The 22,494-nt window shown below is 49.3% G+C and overlaps 1 protein-coding gene across 2 annotated transcripts in view; it reads left to right on the top strand.

The window, feature by feature from the left end:
* LOC126419304 (acetyl-CoA carboxylase) overlaps positions 1 to 22,494 on the top strand; it is a 444,881-nt gene that overhangs the window by 159,182 nt on the left and 263,205 nt on the right. For both annotated transcript variants that reach the window (XM_050086479.1, XM_050086480.1), the window contains exon 2: positions 596 to 824. In XM_050086479.1, the coding sequence (XP_049942436.1) occupies positions 604 to 824 (221 nt within the window). In that variant the 5' untranslated portion in view covers positions 596 to 603. The remainder of the gene's footprint in view (positions 1 to 595; positions 825 to 22,494) is intronic.

Below are 22,494 nucleotides of genomic sequence, written 5' to 3'. Positions count from 1 at the left end.
CAGTGCTGTCTGTATTCGTGAATTAATGTTCGACGGTTTCCAATTTTGCGCAAGGATGGCGGTGTCATACGCGTAGATGGCTAACGTCGTGTTTTGTGTTGCTGGGAAGTCGTTAATGTACAGGTTGAACAAGATGGGCCCTAGGATGCTTCCTTGGGGTACTCCAGCTTGGATACCATGTTGTGTTGATTGTTTATCCTGCACGTTAGTGTTGAAACATCTGTTCGTGAGATCTGAGTGTATGAGACGTACGAGTCCGTCCGGGAAACCAGCTTCGCTTAGTTTGCGTATGAGTCCGTTGTGCCAGAGGCAGTCGAAAGCCTTTTCGATGTCCAGGAACACGGCCCCTGTGGCTTTGTTAATATTGTAGCCGTGTGTTATATGTGTACGCCATATTACCGCCATCTGTTCATGTGCGTAACGTAATCCCAAGACTTTTGTAACCTCAGTGGGGGCGTTGTGGTATACGCCAGCTGCGACGAGTAGCAGATTGAGACAAGACAGTTGCTCCTGCAATAGGGGCGGAACGGACAGACGTCGGACGAGACAGTACGCTTAAAAAAAGTTAAGATGGGTGTTGTTTTGGGTGTTGCAGCAAAGGTGATGTCTGGCGAGAAGCCGAGCTTCACGGTGGGCGATGAGGAGGAGACGGCGCCGGCGGACGACGACGCGCAGGCCGACGCCACCGGCGGCGGCGCCACCGGCGAGGAGGCGGACCAGTTCCCGCAGCAGTCGGGCCGCCCAGGCGCGGGGGCGGGCGCGGGGGCGGGGGTGGCCGGCCCCCTGCTGCTGCTGGGGCTCACCGAGCGCCGCAAGAGGCTCAGGTCAGTGCCGGCCCGTCCACAGGCCTGACACGTCGTCACTAGACAGCTGCCTCTTTTCCACTGTTCCGGGGTCTACCGAAGCGTCCGATCCCACCCGTCAGCTTTGACCCGTGACGTAAGGCTATTGTAGTGTGAGACGTCACGACGGCGCGGAATTTAGTTTGTGAGAGTGGTGTGTTTGTAGGAGTCGTTTTGATGCGATCGGTGGTGCTCTCTGGTGGTGTTTTAGGTGATGTGTTTAGTTTAGTTTCCGCGTGTGGCGTCGTGTGTGAATTTTGGTAAACTGCTTTTTTTATGTCTTTAGCAAGTATGGATATGACTGACAGGGTCATCGGTTTTCGGTTGTCGGCCATGATGGGAGACAGCAGCTATGATGGAGGACAGTGCATTGTCTCTAATAAAATTTCTTCAACTATTCGTATTTTTGGATAAAATCGTGAAGTGTTCAGTATGTCGTGAAGAAATGAGGCTTACTTAAAGTTCCGGCGTCTCGGACCAGGGACGGCTGTATGTGGAGATGTCTTAAGGATAACAGGTCAAGGGAAGTGTTTGAACCCAATGTGTGGCTATGAATGTTGCTATTGGTATCGGGAGATGTTTTTGAGCTATATAGGTCAAGGGAAGTGTTAGGTCGTAATTTATGGGATCGGGAGCTGCTGTTGAGCTATATAGGTCAAGGAAAGTGTCCGATTCCAGATATTTTGTTTAGTGGTATTTGGGGATTTTTGTGATGTCTGTTTTTTTCGTCATTTTGCGTCGTTTTGTATGGGGGTGGGTGTCTAAATTTGTTTATATTTAGTTTGTCCCCACCCAAAAACCCCCTATTTCCCACGCTTGGCACCTTAGTGTCATTAGGCTTTTTGTGGAACGTGTGTGTGTGTTTTTTGATGTATTTTCGTCCTCATAATGTCTGCGTAACGACATAATATGCGCCATATTGGAATTGTGGTTTATGGTCGTTTCCGCCATATTTGTGACGTCATGAGTCAAAGCAGACTGGCGGGATCGGACGCTTCCGTATTCCCCTGTTCCGACTGGTTTGATGCGGCCCTCCACGATTTTCTCTCCTGCGCCACTCTCTTAGTCTCAGAATACCCCCTGTACACAAGACCTCATTTATTTGTTGGATATTTTCCATCCCTTTCTTTCTCTATAGTTGTTAACTAACACAACTTCCTCATGCGCCATGGAACCAATCCCCTGATCTCGTAACACGTGTCCTATCATTATGTCTCTTCTTCTTGTGAGTGTCGTCCACACGTTCCTCTCTGTTGTGCGGCACGGTGTTGAGTTCTTAGATTTACTTCGGGAGGGAGCTGCTTGGATGCTATAACACACACACAAAATATTAGACCACCTTATTGTAAGTTGCCAACGGCCTTGCCGGAGTGGGGCTTTCGTCAGATCACCGAAGTTGAGCGTTATCGGGTTTGGCTATCACTTTGATGGGTGACCGTCCGGGTCTGACGATCGCTGTTTGCAAGCGGGGTGCAGTCAGTCATTTTGAGTTCATCTGAGGAACTACTTTATAGTCAAGATAGCGGCTCCGGTCGCGAAAACTGACAATGGCCGGGAGAGCGCTGTATTGACCACATACCCCTCCCTCCATATCTACATCCAGCGACGCCTATCGATTGAGGATGGCACGGCGGTCAGTCGGTACCGTTGGGTCTTCCGAGTCCTGTTCGGACGGAGTTTTTGTCATAACTTTGAAGCAATCCATTGCCATAGCAAAATTATGTGTACTGTTACTGTCTCTGAACACTAACGTATCACTTGATAACTGTTATGTATGGGGCGGAACTGTGGGCCTCATGGAAAAAGGGTTACCCGGCTGAGTAACGCAATTTGACTCTTAGTCTGATCACGAGGGGTGGCCATTTTTGCACTTGCTGATTATGTAGGCTGGCTTGAGGATCAATGAACTATACTTGACGGGATGTATCTGGAAAATCTTAGGTGATTAGAAAGTTAGTAGACATGAATACAATTAAATACTTAGCTTAAATTCAGCATCAGCGGTGAACGTCTATCTTGACATTGTACAATAATATTTATGAGTGCAGTTACAGACTGAATTGCGAATATTTCTTTACAATTCTGATTGCTTCACACATATAGATCAATTGTCAATGCATGAACTGTATGTGGCGCCTGGCTAGGTCGTAGCTACTGACTCAGCTGAATGCTTTGCTAACTAGCGTCTCTGCAAATGAGATCTCTGAAGCTATAACGAGTGAACCATTGCTATTAAAGTCGGCTGTAGAAGTGGCCAGTGCGCTAGCTCGTCTCGTAAGACCAGCCGAGTGGCGGCGCTCGGTCTGCCAGCGTCGACAGTGGCGACTCGCGGGTCCGACGTGTACTGACGGACCGCGGCCGATTTGAAGCCTACAGGCTACAACCTAGCGAGCGTGGTGCCTTGCGGTGACACCGCAACAACAGTACTAGATAGTAGTCTCTTCTCTCAATGTACAGTCGTGTATAACTTTACTGCAGTTCTGTCTTTATTCTCGCACTCCTGTACAGGATCGATGGTGCCGTTTTCGGTGATGACTTCAGACGGGGCTAACCGGCACTCCATTCTGCTCCCTCGGCGACGTATGATGGAAACTCTTGAAGGCTTGTCTACGCCAACGTTTCTCTTTCGTCGTGTCTTCTGGCAGCGACTATGCTTACTTGTGGTTCCGTCGCGAGGTACCAACCTAGCATTGGGACCTTGTTCTTTGGACGGAGCCCGAAACAAGAATAACCAGTAGCCGAAATCGGAAAGCGGTCACGAGACGCCCCTCGCTTTTTGTGTGGTGCGACCTTTGTTTGACCGCTGGATTTACGAAAGCGTTGTTAAGGATTCGGTCACAGCTAAATATCTGTGACAATCAAGATTGTAAATATGACTGGTGCTCGTTTCATTCGCAGCAATTTATGCTGTGCTCTTAGGTTTCTACTTAACTACACCTTCAAAAATCGCGACATATTCCGAGTAAACAGTTAAGTATTGGTGCCATGTAAGACTATAAATATGATCGCAGCAATTTAAGCTGTGATCCTAGGTTTCTGCCTATCCACATAGTCGGAAATCGTCAGCAGTTTCATCTTTGGTTTTTTGATCAGACTGAAGCCACGAAATGGAAGAAACTCATTGCCGAGAGACCATGATCTTACATGCAAACAACATACAAAGTGTACAACTTTGCTTCCGCCGTTTTTTCCCCAACATTTGAGGCTTTCATGAAAAATATTGGTTACACATGTATCATTCAAAGTATTTTCCATCGCTGGCCATTACTTTCTCCCATCTTTCGGACAGTGTACGAGTCCCGCATCGAAAAAACTGTTCATCTTTTGAGGCGATCCACAAATCGATCCGATTTGTGACTTCTTCATGAGATCGGAAATGTTGGTCAGCCAGGCCATGCGCCATTGATCTAAACAGGTGATAGTCAGAGGGAGCAATGTCTGGAGAATACGGCGGGTGGGGTAGGACTTCTCATTTTAATGTTTCCAAGTACGTTTTAACCTCTTTTGCAACGTGGGATCGAGCGTTGTCGTGCTGCAAAATCACTTTATCGTGCCTCTCGCTGTATTGCGGCCGTTTGTCTTTTAATGCTCTGCTCAAACGCATTAATTGTTTCACTTAATTTTAACACCTTATAGTACACGACGCTGAACTGGTCCCACCAAATGCAGAGCATGATCTTGGAGCCGTCGACGTGGAAGCATGGCGGGATATCCACGTGATGTTTTGCGTTTAGGGTTATCTTAATGAATTCATTTTTCGTCCCCGGTCACAATGCGATGCAGAAATCCCTTCCGTTTTTGCTTCTGAAGCAACTCTTCACAAACACACAAACGTCGTTCAACGTCTCTTGGTTTCAGCTCACACGGGACCCAATTTTCTTCTTTTTGAATCATGCCCATAACCTTGAGACGTTCTGAAATGTCTTGCTGTGTCACTCCCACTAATAGTGCCAATTCTTCTTGAGTTTGCCGCGAGACTTCACTCAGCAATGTCTCCAATTCTGCATCTTTGAAAACCTAAATGCCAGTCTACGACGTTAAAAATCACCGTTCTTGAAGCGTTGAAACCACTCACGGCACGTTCTTTCACTAATAGCGTCCTTACCATATGTACTTGAGAGCATTCGATGAGACTCAGCCATTGTTTTCTTCATATTGAAGCAAGACAGTAACAACTCCCGCAAATGACGAGAATTACGCTCGTAAACTGACATTTTCAATCAGGAACAACTTTATGATGCAGACACAAATTCACTAGTGTTTGAATGAGGTCATGTTGACCGAGGTCCAAGCTAACTGCCTGACGTCTGCGATCTGTTTCTTTCGACCGCAATTTACCGTTGTCGCCACCTATCGGCAAACGGCGGAAGCAACGTTGTACACCTTGTAGAATATTGCAGAACATACCTCTCTTACATGAATAAAACAGTCACGGAACGTGTTACAAACGCGGGGGTTGACAAAAGCATGCTCCGGGACGCGAAATTCCGCCCCTACGCTCATCAACTGCATGTCTCTAACCACAAGACCACAGCGATCGCTGTCCAGCTTCGCATTTCTTACTGTTCATATTTTAAAGCCGAGGTGACATTAATTGACATTTAGTTATAACATACCGTACGTAGAGTGATATGTTTGTGATAAATCTTCTTTGCGCCTTTGCCTTGAAACGGCATACTGTCATTACACGCAACTTATGCCCAAATACGACGAACCCATTATGACGTATCATACGTAGCGAGCAAGGAACGTTACGTGATCCGCATGCCAGACGCACGCCGTGGTTGTTGCGAAGCAATCCTATGGGCTCTCGCTACGCTGAAATACTATTGGTTATTCTTATTTCGGGGCGAACTCTTCTTAACCGTAAGTACTATACCACACTCTCCTCGTCGATTCTGCGGTCAACCTCCCCGTATCTTACCTTACCAGTCTACCTAATTTTCAACATCTTTCTACTTCTCTGCTTCTCAAAAGCTTAGATTCTCTTCTTTTCCAGTTTTCCCGCAGTCCATTATTCATTTTCGTGCTGTGAGGTGCGTCAAAATGTTCTATGTTCAATACTTGGCCAATAATGGCTTTCTTGCCAGTACTAGTCTGCCTTTTATGTCGTCTTTCTTTCGTCCGCATTGTGTTGTTTTGCTTGTAGAATAGCATAATTCCTTCACTTCATTTACTCCATGCTCCTAAATGGTCAATGTTCTATGTTCAATACTTGGCCAATAATGGCTTTCTTGCCAGTACTAGTCTGCCTTTTATGTCGTCTTTCTTTCGTCCGCATTGTGTTGTTTTGCTTGTAGAATAGCATAATTCCTTCACTTCATTTACTCCATGCTCCTAAATTTTGATATTCAATCTATCGCTAATCTTATTTCGTTTTTCTTCGGCTTACACTCAATCCATAGTCTGTGCACATTAGATTGTTCATTCCATTACACGGATTCTGCAGTTCGTTATACCGGAGCCAAGGTAGCCCCTGAGGGCCGGCAATTCATATTACATCACAGAGGACGAGGTTGTCAATGCCCAAGGCGTACCAAAAGCACCATGGTAAACACCGATTATTTAGATACAAGATAATGGAAACAGACATTCCGAGCACAACTTCCTGCAGAGGGAGCTCGAGTCACGGGGTGCAGGAAGTATCACTACGCCAAAACCTGATGGGCTGGACACAGCTATTTAGGGGCTGGAACCAGACCCAAAGGTCAGTTCACGCCAGATGCCGACCTCGTGTACTGCGACTGTTGAATATTACGTCTTCGTCTCTAAATTGGACTGTTACTAATGTGTGTGTGTGTGTGTGTGTGTGTGTGTGTGTGTGTGTGTGTGTGTGTGTTACCACGAACCTTTGTGGCAAATTAGAAGTGAACTTTTGTTTGCCTCAATTACGAAACTTTTACTGGCATCGTTATTGTTACCTTTCGTTTGTTGTTCTGTCATCATCCTTGTGAACTTACATCAATAAAAGTTGTGTTTGTGAATAATTGCAAATTGTCAGTCACAAAACAATTCTTCTTCACTTTCACTACTTGTTCTTTTAGGTTGACGAATCCAATGTTACCGAACAATCTCCTTTACCTTCGCCTTTCCCGTTTCTGTATGGGGGTCGGCATTGTTGTATGAATTCTGGCACAGTTAGTGACAGCTGGTGGTCGGTTGCCCTTCCTAACATTGTATATATTACCGAAAAATAACTTTCATAGATCAAGATTACAGAATAGTGTCACGAATTGTCCGTAGAAGAATGAAAGACCGGTAGGGGCTGACCTCGAGGTAGATCAGTTTGAGTTCCGCAGAAATATAGGAACACGGGAGGCAATACTGACCTTGCGGTTTATCTTAGAAAATAGATTCAAGAAAGGCAAAGCCATATTTTAGCACTGTGCGGTTGGTTCCGGCGGAGGTTTGAGTCCTCCCTCGGGCATGGGTGTGTGTGTTTGTCCTTAGGATAATTTAGGTTAAGTAGTGTGTAAGATTAGGGACTGATGACCTTACAGTTAAGTCCCATAAGATTTCACACAGATTTGAACATTTTTGAACATATTTTAGCATTCGTAGATTTATAGAAAACTTTTGACGACGTTGAAAGGAAAACAGTCTTTGGAATTCTAAAGTAATCACGAGTAATGTATAGAGAGCGAAAGGTTATCTATAATTTGAACAGAAACGAGTCTGCAGTTGTAAGACTCGAATGGGCAGAAAAGGTATGGAATAGTTGAGGAGGAAACAAGAGACGGTTATATAGTATATGCCATGTTATCGCCGGCCGGAGTGGCCGTGCGGTTCTAGGCGCTACAGTCTGGAACCGAGCGACCGCTACGGTCGCAGGTTCGAATCCTGCCTCGGGCATGGATGTTTGTGATGTCCTTAGGTTAGTTAGGTTTAATTAGTTCTAAGTTCTAGGCGACTGATGACCTCAGAAGTTAAGTCGCATAGTGCTCAGAGCCAACCATGTTATCGAATATGTACGTTGAGGAAACAGTAAAGGAAATCTGGGAATTAAAGTTCAGGGGAAGAAATAAAAATTTTAATGGTTTCTGCTGACGTCCTAACACTGCCAGAGACGCCAAATGACTTAGAATATCAGTTGAAATAAATGGAAAATAAAACAAGGATTACGGGGTTTGGGTTTATTAAATCTGATAAACGTGAAGGAATTATATTAGAAAATTAGACACTAAAAAGTAGTTGATAAGATATGCTATTTGGGCGGAAAAATAACTGTCGGTGGCCGTAGTAAAAATCAGATAGGCAAAAGTAAGAAAAGCGTTTATGAGAAATATTATTTGTTAACTCTGAATATAAATTTAACTGTTCGGAGGTCTTTTCTGACACTACACTGAGGTGACAAAAGTCACGGGAGACCTTCTACTGTCATGTCCGGCGTAGTGCAGCAACTCGACAAGTCGTTGGAAGGTCCCTGGAGAAATATAAAAAAAAAAAAGAAGCAAACACCGCCCGAACAGGCCTTGAAGGGCAAGCCGTCAATAATTGCGAAAATGTTGCCGATGCAGGCGTTTCTGCACGAAATGACCTGACGATTATGTCCCATAGATGTTCGATGGGATTCATGTCGAGCGATCTGGGTGATAAAATCAGTCGCTCTAGCTGTCCAGAATGTTCCTCAAACCAGTCGCAAACAACTGTAGTCTGGTGACGTGGATCCCTGTAATCCAAAAAAATTCCGATGTTGTTTGGGAACAAAAAAATTGTTCAAATGGCTCTGAGCGCTATGGGACTCAACATCTGAGGTCATCAGTCCCCTAGAGCTTAGAACTACTTAAATCTAACTAGCCTAAGGACATCACACACACCCATGCCCGAGGCAGGATTCGAACCTGCGACCGTAGCGGTCGCGCGGTTCCAGACTGTAGCGCCTAGAACCGCTCGGCCACTTTGGCCGGCTTGGGAACAAAAGGTTTCCAAGTACCGGAACGTAACCGTTTTCAGTCAGTGATCGGTTCAGTTGGACCAGAGGACTCAGTCCGTTCCATGTGAACACACACCACACACCATACACGTCTGGATACACCACCAGCATACACAGTGCCTTGTTGACAACATGTGTCCACGGCTTCATGGGGCCTGCGCCATACTCGAACGCTACCATCAGTCCTTACCAACTGAAATCGGGACTCATATGACGAGGCCACGGCTTTCCTGTCATCACCGTTATGATCACGAACTCAGGAGAGACCTTTCAGACAATTTCGTGCTGTTAGCAAAGGCACTCGCGGTCGGTCGTCTGCTGCCATAGCCCATTAACGCCAAATTTCGCCGCATGTCCTAACGGATACGAACGTCGTACGTCCCACATCGATTCCTGCGGTTATTTGTCGCACAGTTGCTTGTCTGTTAACACTGACAACTCTACGCAAGTGCAGCTGCTCTCGGTCGTTAAGTGAAGGCCGTCGGCCACTGCGTTGTCCTTGATGCGAAAAGTAATGCCTGAAACTTGGTATTCTCGGCACACTCGTGAAACCGTGGATCAGGAAATACTGAAATCCCTAACGGTTTCCGAAATGGAAAAATGCTTCTTGTTCCAACTGTCATTCAGCGTTCAAAGTCTGTGTAGTCCCGTCGTGTGGCCGTCATCACGTGGCAGACTTCTTCACGCGGATCGCCTGAGTGCAAACGACAGCTCGGCGAGAGCACTGCCCTTTCATACTTTGTGTACGCGATACTACCGCCGTCTGTGTGACTTTTTCACCTCAGTGTATTTGTCTGGAGTGTAGTCATGGGAAAGTGAAGCGTAGACGCTGAACTGTATAGAGAATATAAGCTACTGAAATATGAAGCTACAGAACAGTGCTGAAGATTATTTGGTGGCTCAAGTAACTAATGAGGAGATAGTGAATCGAATCGGAAAGGGGAAAAAAATGGTACAATTTGACTAAAACAACGGATAGATCGATAGGATATACCCCGAGCCATCTAGGGGGTAATTAGTTTAGTAATGAAGGAAAATGCGGGGGGTAAGGTTTGTAGAGGGAAACCATATGTCGTCTGCAGTAAACAGGTTCAAATGGATGTAGGCTGGAGTAGTTATGCAGATATGAAATGATATGCGCAAGAGAGGTTACGGTGGAGAGCTACATCAAACTAGTCTTTGAACTGACAATTACAAAAGCAACGGAAATTTCTGGTGTACCGGAACTCGAATCTGAATTTCCCACTTATCGCAAACATTAGTATCAAGCAATAAGCTTTATGAGCACGCCTCCAGACCTGACACAAACTTCCACTTGTAATTTTAGAACACTGCTGACAGAGGCTCTTCGAGGCTCTTCAAGGGGCATGTAGGAACATACCCACTGGCGGCACGAGTTTGCAAGAGGACCGTGGCATACTCTGCCCTAAGTTGGCATACTTTGCCCTTAGTGACGTAATCCCCTACCATGAGTGTTTGCGAATCATGGATGGAAATTTCGCCAACCGATGTGACTGAAACCCTACGAAGGTTTGATCTTTCGTAAAATCAGTAAGCGAATCGAAGTCATCTATTCACTCGCTCAGTCACAATACTGGCACCGAAATGGAAGATTACAGAAGAGTGAAATACTGAACTCGGTCTTCCGCAACTGTTTCTCGGCAGAAGATCCTTACACCACCCCACCTTTCAGTCAAGGTACGAATGCCGAAATGGCAGATACTCAGATTAGTCATCGCGGAACAGAAAAGCAGCCGCAATTCCATAATAGGGGGAAGGCTTCTGAGCAAGATGAAATACTTACAAGTTGCTACAAAGATTATGCAGAAGCACTTGCTTTCCATCTAGAAGTACGAGGGGTATTCAGTAAGTACGAGGTGCATTCAAGTTCTAAGGCCTCCGAATTTTTTTCTAATTAACTACTCACCCGAAATCGATGAAACTGGCGTTACTTCTCGACGTAATCGCCCTGCAGACGTACACATTTTTCACAACGCTGACGCCATGATTCCATGGCAGCGGCGAAGGGTTCTTTTGGAGTCTGTTTTGACCACTGGAAAATCGCTGAGGCAATAGCAGCACGGCTGGTGAATGTGCTGCCACGGAGAGTGTCTTTCAGTGTTGGAAAAAGCCAAAAGTCACTAGGAGCCAGGTCAGGTGAGTAGGGAGCATGAGGAATCACTTCAAAGTTGTTATCACGAAGAAACTGCTGCGTAACGTTAGCTCGATGTGCGGGTGCGTTGTCTTGGTGAAACGGCACTCGTGCAGCCCTTCCCGGACGTTTTTGTTGCAGTGCTGGAAGGAATTTGTTCTTCAAAACATTTTCGTAGGATGTACCTGTTACCGTAGTGCCCTTTGGAACGCAATGGGTAAGGATTACGCCCTCGCTGTCCCAGAACATGGACACCATCATTTTTTCAGCACTGGCGGTTACCCGAAATTTTTTTGGTGGCGGTGAATCTGTGTGCTTCCATTGAGCTGACTGGCGCTTTGTTTCTGGATTGAAAAATGGCATCCACATCTCATCCATTGTCACAACTGACGAAAAGAAAGTCCCATTCGTGCTGTCGTTGCGCGTCAACATTGCTTGGCAACATGGCACACGGGCAGCCATGTGGTCGTCCATCAGCATTTGTGGCACCCACCTGGATGACACTATTCGCATTTTCAGGTCGTCATGCAGGATTGTGTGCACAGAACCCACAGAAATGCCAACTCTGGAGGCGATCTGGTCAACAGTCATTCTGCGATCCCCCAAAACAATTCTCTCCACTTTCTCAATCATGTCATCAGACCGGCTTGTGCGAGCCTGAGGTTGTTTCGGTTTGTTGTCACACGATGTTCTGCCTTCATTAAACTGTCGCACCCACGAACGCACTTTCGACACATCCATAACTCCATCACCACATGTCTCCTTCAACTGTCGATGAATTTCAATTGGTTTCACACCACGCAAATTCAGAAAACGAATGATTGCACGCTGTTCAAGTAAGACCATTTTAAGTATTTAAAACAGTTCTCATTCTCGCCGCTGGCGGTAAAATTCCATCTGCCGTACGGTGCTGCCATCTCTGGGACGTATTGACAATGAATGCGGCCTCATTTTAAAACAATGCGCAATTTTTTTATCTCTTTCCAGTCCGGAGAAAAAAAATCGGAGGCCTCAGAACTTGAGTGCACCTCGTAATGCAAGACTTTTTTCTCGGCAAATTTCGGTTGGAAAAATGCACAGGTTGTTGTGGAACATCGTGGAATGTTCCCGCTTCGGTCCCTATAGTTCCATGAAATTCCGATAGGTGGCGGCGCTATATATGGCCTTCAAAATGGATCGTAGGTACGTCTGAGCAGTGCTGTTATTGAGTTTCATTTGGTGGAACACCAGAGCATTGCAGGTTTTCACAGGCGCTTGCAGAATGTCTACGGAGACATGCGAGTGAACTGGAGCACAGTGGGCCGTTGGCCGGGGTCTGAGCGAGGGGCCGCAGTGGTTAGCACACTGGACTTACATTCGGATGGACGACGGTCCAGACCCGCGTCCAGCCGTACAGATTTAGGTTTTCCTTGATTTGCCTAAATCGCGCCAGACAAATGTTGGATTGTTTTCTTTGAAAGGACACAGCCGATTACCTTCCACATCCTTCTCTAATCCGAGATTGTGTTCCGTCTCTAATGACCTCGTTGTCAACGGAACGTTCAACACTGATCTCCTCCTGTTCCTCCTCCAAACCTGTCAGATCTTCAAATGGTTCAAAATAACTCTAAGCACTATGGGACTTAACATCTGAGGTCATCAGTCCCCTAGACTTAGAACTACTTAAACCTAACTAACCTAAGGACGTCACACACATCCATGCCCGAGGCAGGATTCGAACCTGCGACCGTAGCAACAGTGCGGTTCAGGACTAAAGCGCCTAAAACCGCTCGGCCACAGCGGCCGGCTTGTCCGATCTTCCGCGTGCCTGCAGGCTGGCCGAACACGGCTGTGACTACTGAAATATTGTAATGAGTGGAGAGTCTCATTCGAGGTGATCGGCGGATCTCAATCAACCATCTTGCTGCACAACTGGACGTCACTGTTGGTAGTGCTGACACATTCGACCACCAGCTGGGGTACTCAAAGGTGTGTGCCCGTTGGATTTCTCACCGCCCAACAGAAGACCGCAAAGAGCAACGAAGGACCATCTGTTTGGCCCAATGAAGCATGCACTCCAGGGGAACCAGAACGTGGATGATGGGGAGGTTATTGGTGCAGCAAGATGTTGTCTCCAATATCGACCACTCGAGTCACCACTAGCTACATGCGGACATGCAGGGCCTCCCGGTAAGGCGGCGTAAGCCCCCCTGCGGGTCCGGGGATTAGAATAGGCCCGCGGTATTCCTGCCTGTCGTAAGAGGCGACTAAAAGGAGTCTCAAATGTTTTGGCCTTAATGTGATGGTCCCCCTTGGGGTTTGACCTCCATTTTTCAAAATTCTACAGAAGTACGAGCCTTTTGGGGAAGGACACCTTACATGGTGTACCACTGGTCCTAAGTGCACTAAGACCTTGGCACTCAGCATTGCACCGGCGTTGTCACCATACCCATTATTCCTTAAATTGGGCCTAAACGCCTGATGGGTTGTCCACGTTACGCCCATAGTGCCTCTCCATCTGCACCAGCGATCATGATGGACTTTCCATGGCACCAGAAATCCAGCACGGTAGCCAGCCCGTTGTGGTTGGGTCGTCATGTACCCTCTAGGCTGTAGCCCCCTGACAACACAGGGATCGTACTGCCGATACCTGAGCTGCACCCTCCCCACGTTGGCCAAGGAGTAGATGCCCGTCTCCTTGGGGCATCAGGACTCCCGGCAATGGTCATCCTGCCAGGTGGCCCTTGCTGCGGCTGGGTGGCGCCCGTGGGGAGAGCCCCTGGTCGGAGTGGGTGGTATCGGGGCGGACGTTTCGCACATGAAACGTCAACATGTATCAGGTCGCTCTGCGGCCGAGTCTTCCAAAAGAAAAGGTACCGTTTCTAGTTCTGGTTCTCCTGCCCTTTCCCCCTTGGCCACTCCATGGGAGGAGGGACAGGCCCGCCGGCTTGGGGCGAAGTACTTCCCCCGCTATTTGGTCTGTTCTCGAACAGATGGGGGGACGTTCGCCACCTCCAAGCCCATGTTCTTTGTTCAACACATTGAGGACGTCTTCGGGGAAATCGAGGCTCTCAGCAAGATGAGATCAGGGTCCGTTCTTATCAAGACCACCTCTGCCACACAATCGGCGGCACTCCAGGCGTGCGACCGCCTAGGGGACATCCCAGTCTCCATTGTCCCACATCTGGCACTCAATAGGACGCAGGGGGTCATTTTTCATCGTGACCTCCTGCTACAATCTGATGAGGAGCTCAGGGCCAACCTGGAGCGCCGCGGCGTGCATTTCGTCCGGCGAGTCCAGCGCGGCCCCAAGGACCGTCGCATCGACACCGGGGCCTTTATCCTCGCCTTCGAGGGGGACGTTCTCCCGGAGAAGGTAAAGGTGATGTGCTACCGGTGCGACGTGCGACCTTACGTCCCGCCTCCTATGCGCTGTTTTAGGTGCTTGCGCTTTGGGCACATGTCGTCCCGGTGTGAGGCTGAGCCCCTTTGTGGCGACTGTGGACGTCCTCTTCGTGAGGAACATACTTGCACCCCACCACCTCGGTGCCCTAATTGTCCTGGCGTCCACTCGCCTAGGTCCCCGGACTGCCCCGCCTATCAGAAGGAGAAAAAGATACAGGAACTCAAAACTTTGGATCGGCTCTCTTATTCTGAGGCCAGGAAGAAGTATGACCGCCTTCATCCCGTGTCACTGGCCACTTCGTTTGCCTCAGTTGTGTCCACTCCTTCCGCTGTATCCTCACCTCTATCCTGTCCCCCCTCCACCTCCTCTGCCCGTCAGGGGGCTCTGCCTCCGCCTCCCAAATCCCTCCCTTCCAAATCCTCCTCCCCCGCGGCCCCCACCCCCCCTGCCCCAGGGGCCACCCTTCCTCCTCCTCCTCCCCCCACGCCACCTGAGAAGCGATCCTCTTCTCAGGCGTCCATCGGGGAAACGTTCCGGACCCCAGCTTCCGAGGTCCGGCGTTCCAAAACGGACCCCGCGCGTGAGGACCTTCTTCGGGTCCAGCCCACCATCCCTGTGCCTCCTCGGCCTTCCAAGAAGGCCTCCAAGAAGAAATCTCTATCCCCCTCTCCACCCCGGCGCGTTTCATCTGACGCTTCATCCGTGAGTCGCTGCTCCCGGCCGTCCTCAGTTTCGCCGGGACGCTCTGCTGCCAGGCGTTCCGCCGGCCTTTTGTCGGCAAATGATGCGGCCCCTCCTACACAATCAGGGACAGCGGCCGCAGCTGGCGACGAGTCGATGGAACCGGATCCGCCTGCCGTCAGTTGTAGCGTTGTTGCCTCGCAACCTGGCCCTCCGCGGCCATCGAGGTGACCAGCTCTTCCCCGTCTCGTTCCCCCAACTTTTTGACTAGCAATGGCGTTGTTTCATTGGAACATAAGGGGTATTCGATCTAATCGGGAGGAATTACAACTGCTCCTCCGCCTGCACTGTCCGCTCGTCCTTGGTCTCCAGGAAACCAAGTTGCGCCCGACTGACCGTATTGCCTTTTCCCACTATACCTCGGAGCGATATGACCTCGCCCCTGTGGACGGTATCCCAGCTCATGGTGGGGTCATGTTGCTCGTTCGGGACGATGTATATTACCGTCCCATCCCATTGACCACCCCACTCCAAGCAATAGCTATCCGCATTACTCTTTCTGCTTTTACTTTTTCCGTTTGTACCGTCTACACTCCACCGTCATCTGCTGTTAGTCGGGCTGACATGATGCACCTGATCGATCAGCTTCCCCCGCCGTTCTTATTGTTTGGCGACTTCAATGCCCATCATCCCCTTTGGGGCTCTCCTGCATCCTGTCAAAGAGGCTCACTCTTGGCGGATGTCTTCAACCATCTCAATCTTGTCTGCCTCAATACCGGCGCCCCGACTTTCCTCTCGGACTCTACTCATACCTGCTCCCACTTGGACCTCTCGATCTGTTCTACCACTCTTGCCCGTCGGTTCGAGTGGTATGTCCTTTCTGACACCTATTCGAGCGACCACTTCCCCTGTGTCGTTCGTCTCCTGCACCACACCCCATCCCCACGTCCTTCGCGCTGGAACATACTGAAAGCTGACTGGGGACTTTACTCCTCCCTGGCGACCTTTCCGGACCGCGATTTTTCCAGTTGTGACAGTCAGGTCGAATACCTCACGGCTGTTATTATCAATGCTGCCGAACGTTCCATACCTCGTACTACTTCTTCTTCATGTCGCGTTTCCGTCCCCTGGTGGAACGAGGCTTGTAGGGACGCTATCCGTGCTCGACGACGTGCTTTACGCACCTTTCGCCGCCATCCTACGTTGGCGAATTGTATTGAATACAAACGACTCCGAGCGCAATGCCGTAGAGTCATCAAAGACAGCAAAAAAGCTTGCTGGGCCTCTTTCACGAGCTCCTTTACCAGTTTTACTCCCTCTTCCGTTGTTTGGGGTAGCCTGCGCCGGCTGTCGGGCATTAAGGCCCACTCCTCAGTACCTGGCCTGACCTCAGGTAATGAGGTCCTTGTTGATCCTGTGGCTGTCTCCAACGCCTTTGGCCGCTTTTTCGCGGAGGTTTCAAGCTCCGCCCATTACCATCCTGCCTTCCTTCCCAGGAAAGAGGCAGACGAGGCTCGGCGACCTTCCTTCCACTCGCTGAATCTGGAGACTTACAATGCCCCCTTTACTATGCGGGAACTCGAACGTGCGCTTGCACTGTCGCGGTCCTCTGCTCCGGGGCCAGATGCCATTCACGTTCAGATGCTGGCCCACCTTTCTCCGGCGGGCAAAAGCTTCCTTCTTCGTACCTACAATCGCGTCTGGACCGAAGGTCAGGTCCCCATGTGTTGGCGTGACGCTGTTGTTGTTCCTATACCCAAACCCGGGAAGGATAGACACCTTCCTTCTAGTTACCGCCCCATTTCCCTTACAAGCTGTGTCTGTAAGGTGATGGAGCGCATGGTTAATGCTCGGTTAGTTTGGATTCTTGAATCTCGACGACTACTTACTAATGTCCAATGCGGCTTTCGTCGCCGCCGCTCCGCTGTTGACCACCTTGTGACCTTGTCGACATTCATCATGAACAACTTTTTGCGAAGGCGCCAAACGGTAGCCGTGTTCTTCGACTTGGAGAAGGCTTATGATACCTGTTGGAGAGGAGGTATCCTCCGCACTCTGCACAAGTGGGGCCTACGCGGTCGTCTGCCCCTTTTTATTGATTCCTTTTTAACGGATCGAAAGTTTAGGGTACGTGTGGGTTCCGTATTGTCCGACGTCTTCCTCCAGGAGAACGGAGTGCCTCAGGGTTCCGTCTTGAGCGTAGCCCTTTTTGCCATCGCGATCAATCCAATTATGGATTGCATTCCACCTAATGTCTCAGGCTCTCTCTTTGTCGATGACTTCGCGATCTACTGCAGTGCCCAGAGAACATGCCTCCTGGAGCGCTGCCTCCAGCGTTGTCTAGACAGCCTCTACTCATGGAGCGTGGCAAATGGCTTCCGGTTCTCTGAAGAGAAGACGGTTTGTATCAACTTTTGGAGATATAAAGCGTTCCTTCCGCCATCCTTACATCTCGGTCCCGTTGTTCTCCCATTCGTGGACACAACTAAGTTTCTAGGGCTCACGTTGGACCGGAAACTGTGTTGGTCTCCACATGTCTCTTATTTGGCGGCCCGTTGTACACGTTCCCTTAATGTCCTCAGAGTTCTTAGCGGTTCATCTTGGGGAGCGGATCACACTGTCCTGCTTCGCTTGTATCGGTCCATAGTCCGATCGAAGCTGGATTATGGGAGCTTCGTCTACTCGTCCGCTCGGCCATCCCTCTTACGCCGGCTCAACTCCATCCACCATCGGGGGATACGTCTTGCGACCGGAGCCTTCTACACTAGTCCTGTCGAGAGTCTTTACGCTGAAGCTGCCGAGTTACCGTTGACCTACCGGCGCGACATACTGCTGTGTCGGTATGCCTGCCGGCTGTTGTCTATGCCCGAACACCCCTCTTACAAGTCCTTCTTCGCCGATTCTCTCGACCGTCAGTACGGGTTATATGTGTCTGCCCTGCTGCCCCCCGGAGTCCGCTTCCGTCGCCTGCTTCGACAATTGGATTTTGCCCTCCCTACCACCTTCAGAGAGGGTGAGAGCCCGACACCACCTTGGCTCCAGGCTCCGGTTCGTATTTATCTCGACCTCAGCGCACTCCCGAAGGAGGGTACTCCGGCTGCAGTGTATTGCTCACGGTTCGTCGAACTTCGTGCTCGACTTGCTGGTCACACCTTTATTTACACCGATGGCTCCAAAACTGACGATGGTGTCGGCTGTGCCTTTGTCGTCGGGACCGCCACCTTTAAATACCGGCTCCTTGACCAATGTTCCAGCTTTACGGCCGAGCTTTTTGCTCTCCATCAGGCCATTCAGTATGCCCGCCGCCACCGCCATTCATCGTATGTCCTCTGCACTGACTCACTCAGTGCTCTTCAGAGCCTTGGGGCTCCCTATCCGGTCCATCCCTTGATTCAACGAATACAGCAGTCCCTCCATTGTTTCGCTGATAATGGCGGTTCTGTCAGCTTTCTGTGGGTCCCCGGACATGTAGGAGTGCCTGGGAATGAGGCTGCGGATGCTGCAGCCAAGGCTGCAGTCCTCCAGCCTCGGCCAGCCTCCCATTGTGTCCCGTCATCTGACGTTTGTGGGGATGTATGTAAGAGGCTTGTGTCCTTGTGGTGGGATGCTTGGTCATCCCTCCAAGGAAACAAGCTCCGGGCAGTAAAACCGCTCCCAACTGCTTGGACAACTTCCTCCCGACCATCTCGGCGCGAGGAGGTCCTTCTGACCAGGTTGCGGATTGGGCATTGCCGGTTTAGCCACCGCTACCTGCTCTCTGGTGACCCAGCCCCGCAGTGCCCTTGTGGTCAGGCATTAACGGTGCGCCATGTTTTATTGTCGTGTCCCCGTTTTAGTCAATTTCGTGTTGTCCTGTCCCTGCCATCTACCTTACCGGATGTTTTAGCTGATGACGCTCGAGCAACTGCTCGTCTTCTGCGTTTTATAACTTTAACTGGCTTGACCAAAGACATTTAACCTTTTACTTATTTCATCTGCATCTTTGTCAGGTCCTTTTGATGTCCCCCAATCCCCTTGAGTTTTAGCAGGTTCCTTGTGCTCTAACACCAGTGACTGGGCGCTAATGACCTCAGCAGTTGAGCGCCCTTAAACCCTACCAAAAAAAAAAAAAAAAAAAAAAAAAAAGGCGGCGTAAGGCCTTCGCATCGAACCGAGATTATGCTGAAAAATAGCGTTTTGTAGCGAAAAGAGTGGTGCATAATATTATGTATTAAAATCCTAAATAAAACCAACCGCCTTTCAGAAAAAAGTGTCCCCTTCTTTCTGGAACGCCCTCGTAGTCTAACGTACACTACTGGAAATTAAAATCGCTACACCAAGAACAAATGGCAGATGATAAACGGGTATTCATTGGACAAATATACTAGAACTGACATGCGATTATATTTTCACGCAATTTGGGTGCATAGATTCTGAGAAACCAGTACCCAGAACAACCACCTCTGGTCCTAATAACAGCCTTGATACGCCTGGGCATTGAGTCAAACAGAGCTTGGATGGCGTGTACAGGTACAGCTGCCCATGCAGCTTCAACACGATACCACAGTTCATCAAGAGTAGTGACTGGCGTATTGTGACGAGCCAGTTGCTCGGCCACTATTGACCAGACGTTTTAAATTGGTGATAGATCTGGAGAATGTGCTGGCAAGGGCAGCAGTCGAACATTTTCTGTATCTAGAAAGGCCCTTACAGGACATGGAATATGCGGTCGTGCATTATCCTGCTGAAATGTAGGGTTTAGCAGGGATCGAATGAAGGGTGGAGGCACGGGTCGTAACACATCTGAAATGTAACGTCCACTGTTCAAAGTGCCGTCAGTGCGAACAAGAGGTGAACGAGACGTGTAACAAATGGCACCCCATACCATCACGCCGGGTGATACGCCAGTATGGCGATGACGAATACACGCTTTCAATGTGCGTTCACCGCGATGTCGCCAAACACGGATGCGACCATCGTGATGCTGTAAACAGAACCTGAATTCATCCGAAAAAATTACGTTTTGCCATTCGTGTACCCAGGTTCGTCGTTGAGTACACCATCGCGGGCGCTCCTGTCTGTGATGCAGCGTCAAGGGTAACCGCAGCCATGGTCTCCGAGCTGATAGTCCATGCTGATGCAAACGTCGTCGAACTGTTCGTGCAGATGGTTGTCGTCTTGCCAACGTTTCCCTCTGTTGAATCAGGGATCGAGACGTGGCTGCACGATCCGTTACAGCCATGCGGATTAAATGCCTGTCATCTCGACTGCTAGTAATACGAGGCCGTTGGGATCCAGCACGGCGTTCCGTATTACCCTCCTGAACCCACCCATTCCTTATTCTGCTAACAGTCATTGGATCTCGCCCAACGCGAGCAGCAGTGTCGCGATACGATAAACCGCAATCGCGATAGGCTACAATCCGACCTTTATCAAAGTCGGAAACGTGATGGTACGCATTTCTCCTCCTTACACGAGGCATCACAACAACGTTTCACCAGGCAACGTTGGTCAACTGCTGTTTGTGTATGAGAAATCGGTTGGAAACTTTCCTCATGCCAGCCCGTTATAGGTGTCGCCACCGGCGCCAACCTTGTGTGAATGCTCTGAAAAGCTTATCATTTGCATATCACAGCATCTTCTTCTTGTCGGTTAAATTTCGCTTGTGTATCACGTCATCTTCGGGGTGTAGCAATTTTAATGGCCAATAGTGTAGATCGCTGGAACATCGAAGGGTACCTAAGCACTGGAAAACAGCGCAGGTCATTTCCGCCTTCAGCAAGTGTCGTTGGATAGATGCACGTAATTGTAGTCCTATATCGCTAACATCAATCTGTTTTAGAACTATGGAACATGTTGTGTGCTCATGTATTATGACGTTTTTGAAGAACGAAAATCTCCTCTGTAAAAATCAACGTGTATTCCGCAGACTGAGGCCTCTGGAACACTTAGCTCGCTCTGTTCGTCCATGAGTCCCAGAGCTTCGTTGACATCGGCGTTCAGGCTGACGCCGTTATCTTTGCCATCGGGAAGGCATTTGATAAAATTCTGCACTGTCGTTTAGTCAACTAAATACGAGCTTGCAGAGTATCGGACCAGATTTGTGACTGGATCCAGGAGGTTTTCCTTGCAGGTCGAACTCAATACGTCGCTTTTAAAAGAACAAAATCGTCAGATGTAGTGGTAATTTCAAAAGTACCCTAAGAAAGCTTGATAAGGCTCTTACTGTTTACAATATGTACACTTATCAACCCGAACATTGTGATCACCGACCTACTATCGATATAAACCCATCCAGGCGATGGCAGCGTCGCCTGGCGAGGGATGACTGCTAGTTAGATACAAGCACGGTCCAGGTAGTATCGGTGAGCGTGATGTCCGTGGGTAGAACGGGGAAGGCGCGCGATTTATCTGAGTTTGACCGCCGGCCGCTGTGGCCGAGCGGTTCTAGGCGCTACAGTCTGGAGCCGCGCGACTGGTACGGTCGCAGGTTCGAATCCTGCCTCGGGCATGGATGTGTGTGATGTTCTTAGGTTAGTTAGGTTTAAGTAGTTCTAAGTTCTAGGGGACTGATGACCTCAGAAGTTAAGTCCCATAGTACTCAGAGCCATTTTTTTGAGTTTGACCGAGGACAGATTTGTGATGACCCAGAAGCTCAGCACAAGCATTTCTGAAACTGCACGAGTCGTCGGGTGTTGGAGGAGTGCTGTCGTGAGTGTCCCCAACACGTGGAAAGCTAAGGTCGAATCACATCTAGGCGTCGTGGGGCTTAGCGGCCACCCCTCATTACAGATGTCCGACGTTGTAGGTTGGCAGACTGGTGAAACAGGAGAGGCGGCGAGCTGTGGCGGAACTAACATCGCACATTAAAGCTGGGCGGAGTACAAGTGTGTCAGAACACACAGTGGACTGAACGCTGCTAACGACGCGCCTCTGCAGCCAACGACCCATGCGTGTGCCAACTTTAACACCAAGACATAGCAACTGAGGCAGAGCGTTGCATAGTCTCGTAAGTCCCGCTACCTTCTTCACCATGCCGATGGGAGGGTGAAAATCTTTCGTCTTTCAGGGTTACAGCTCTTTGACACCTGTACTGCGGGACGGAGACAAGTTGGCGGCGGCTACATTATGCTCTGGGGAACATTCTCGTGGGCATCCATGTGCCCAGTGGAGCTCCGACAAGGCACCGTGACGGGCAAGGAGTACCGTACATTGGTTGCAGACCAAGTACATCCCTTTACGACGATCATATTTCCCGACAGCAGTGGCATTTTTCAACAGGATAACGCGCCATGTTACAAGGCCACGAGTGTGATAGAGTGCTTCGAGGAAGACAGTGGCGAGTTCCAGTTGATGTGCCGGCCCCACAACTCGGCAGATCTGAACCCGATCGAACACATCTGGGATGTGATTGAGCTTGGTGTCAGAGCTCAGCACCCCACTCCTCTGAATTTAGTGGCAACGCCGGAAGACTGTATCGAAGAGTGGGACGACCTGCAAAGGATCAGTGGTTGGTGCAGTA

Source organism: Schistocerca serialis, chromosome 9, assembly GCF_023864345.2.
Source record: "Schistocerca serialis cubense isolate TAMUIC-IGC-003099 chromosome 9, iqSchSeri2.2, whole genome shotgun sequence".
Taxonomy (NCBI): domain Eukaryota; kingdom Metazoa; phylum Arthropoda; class Insecta; order Orthoptera; family Acrididae; genus Schistocerca; species Schistocerca serialis.
The sequence above is the reverse complement of the archived record's forward strand: the minus strand, read 5'-3'. Positions and strand labels throughout refer to the sequence as shown.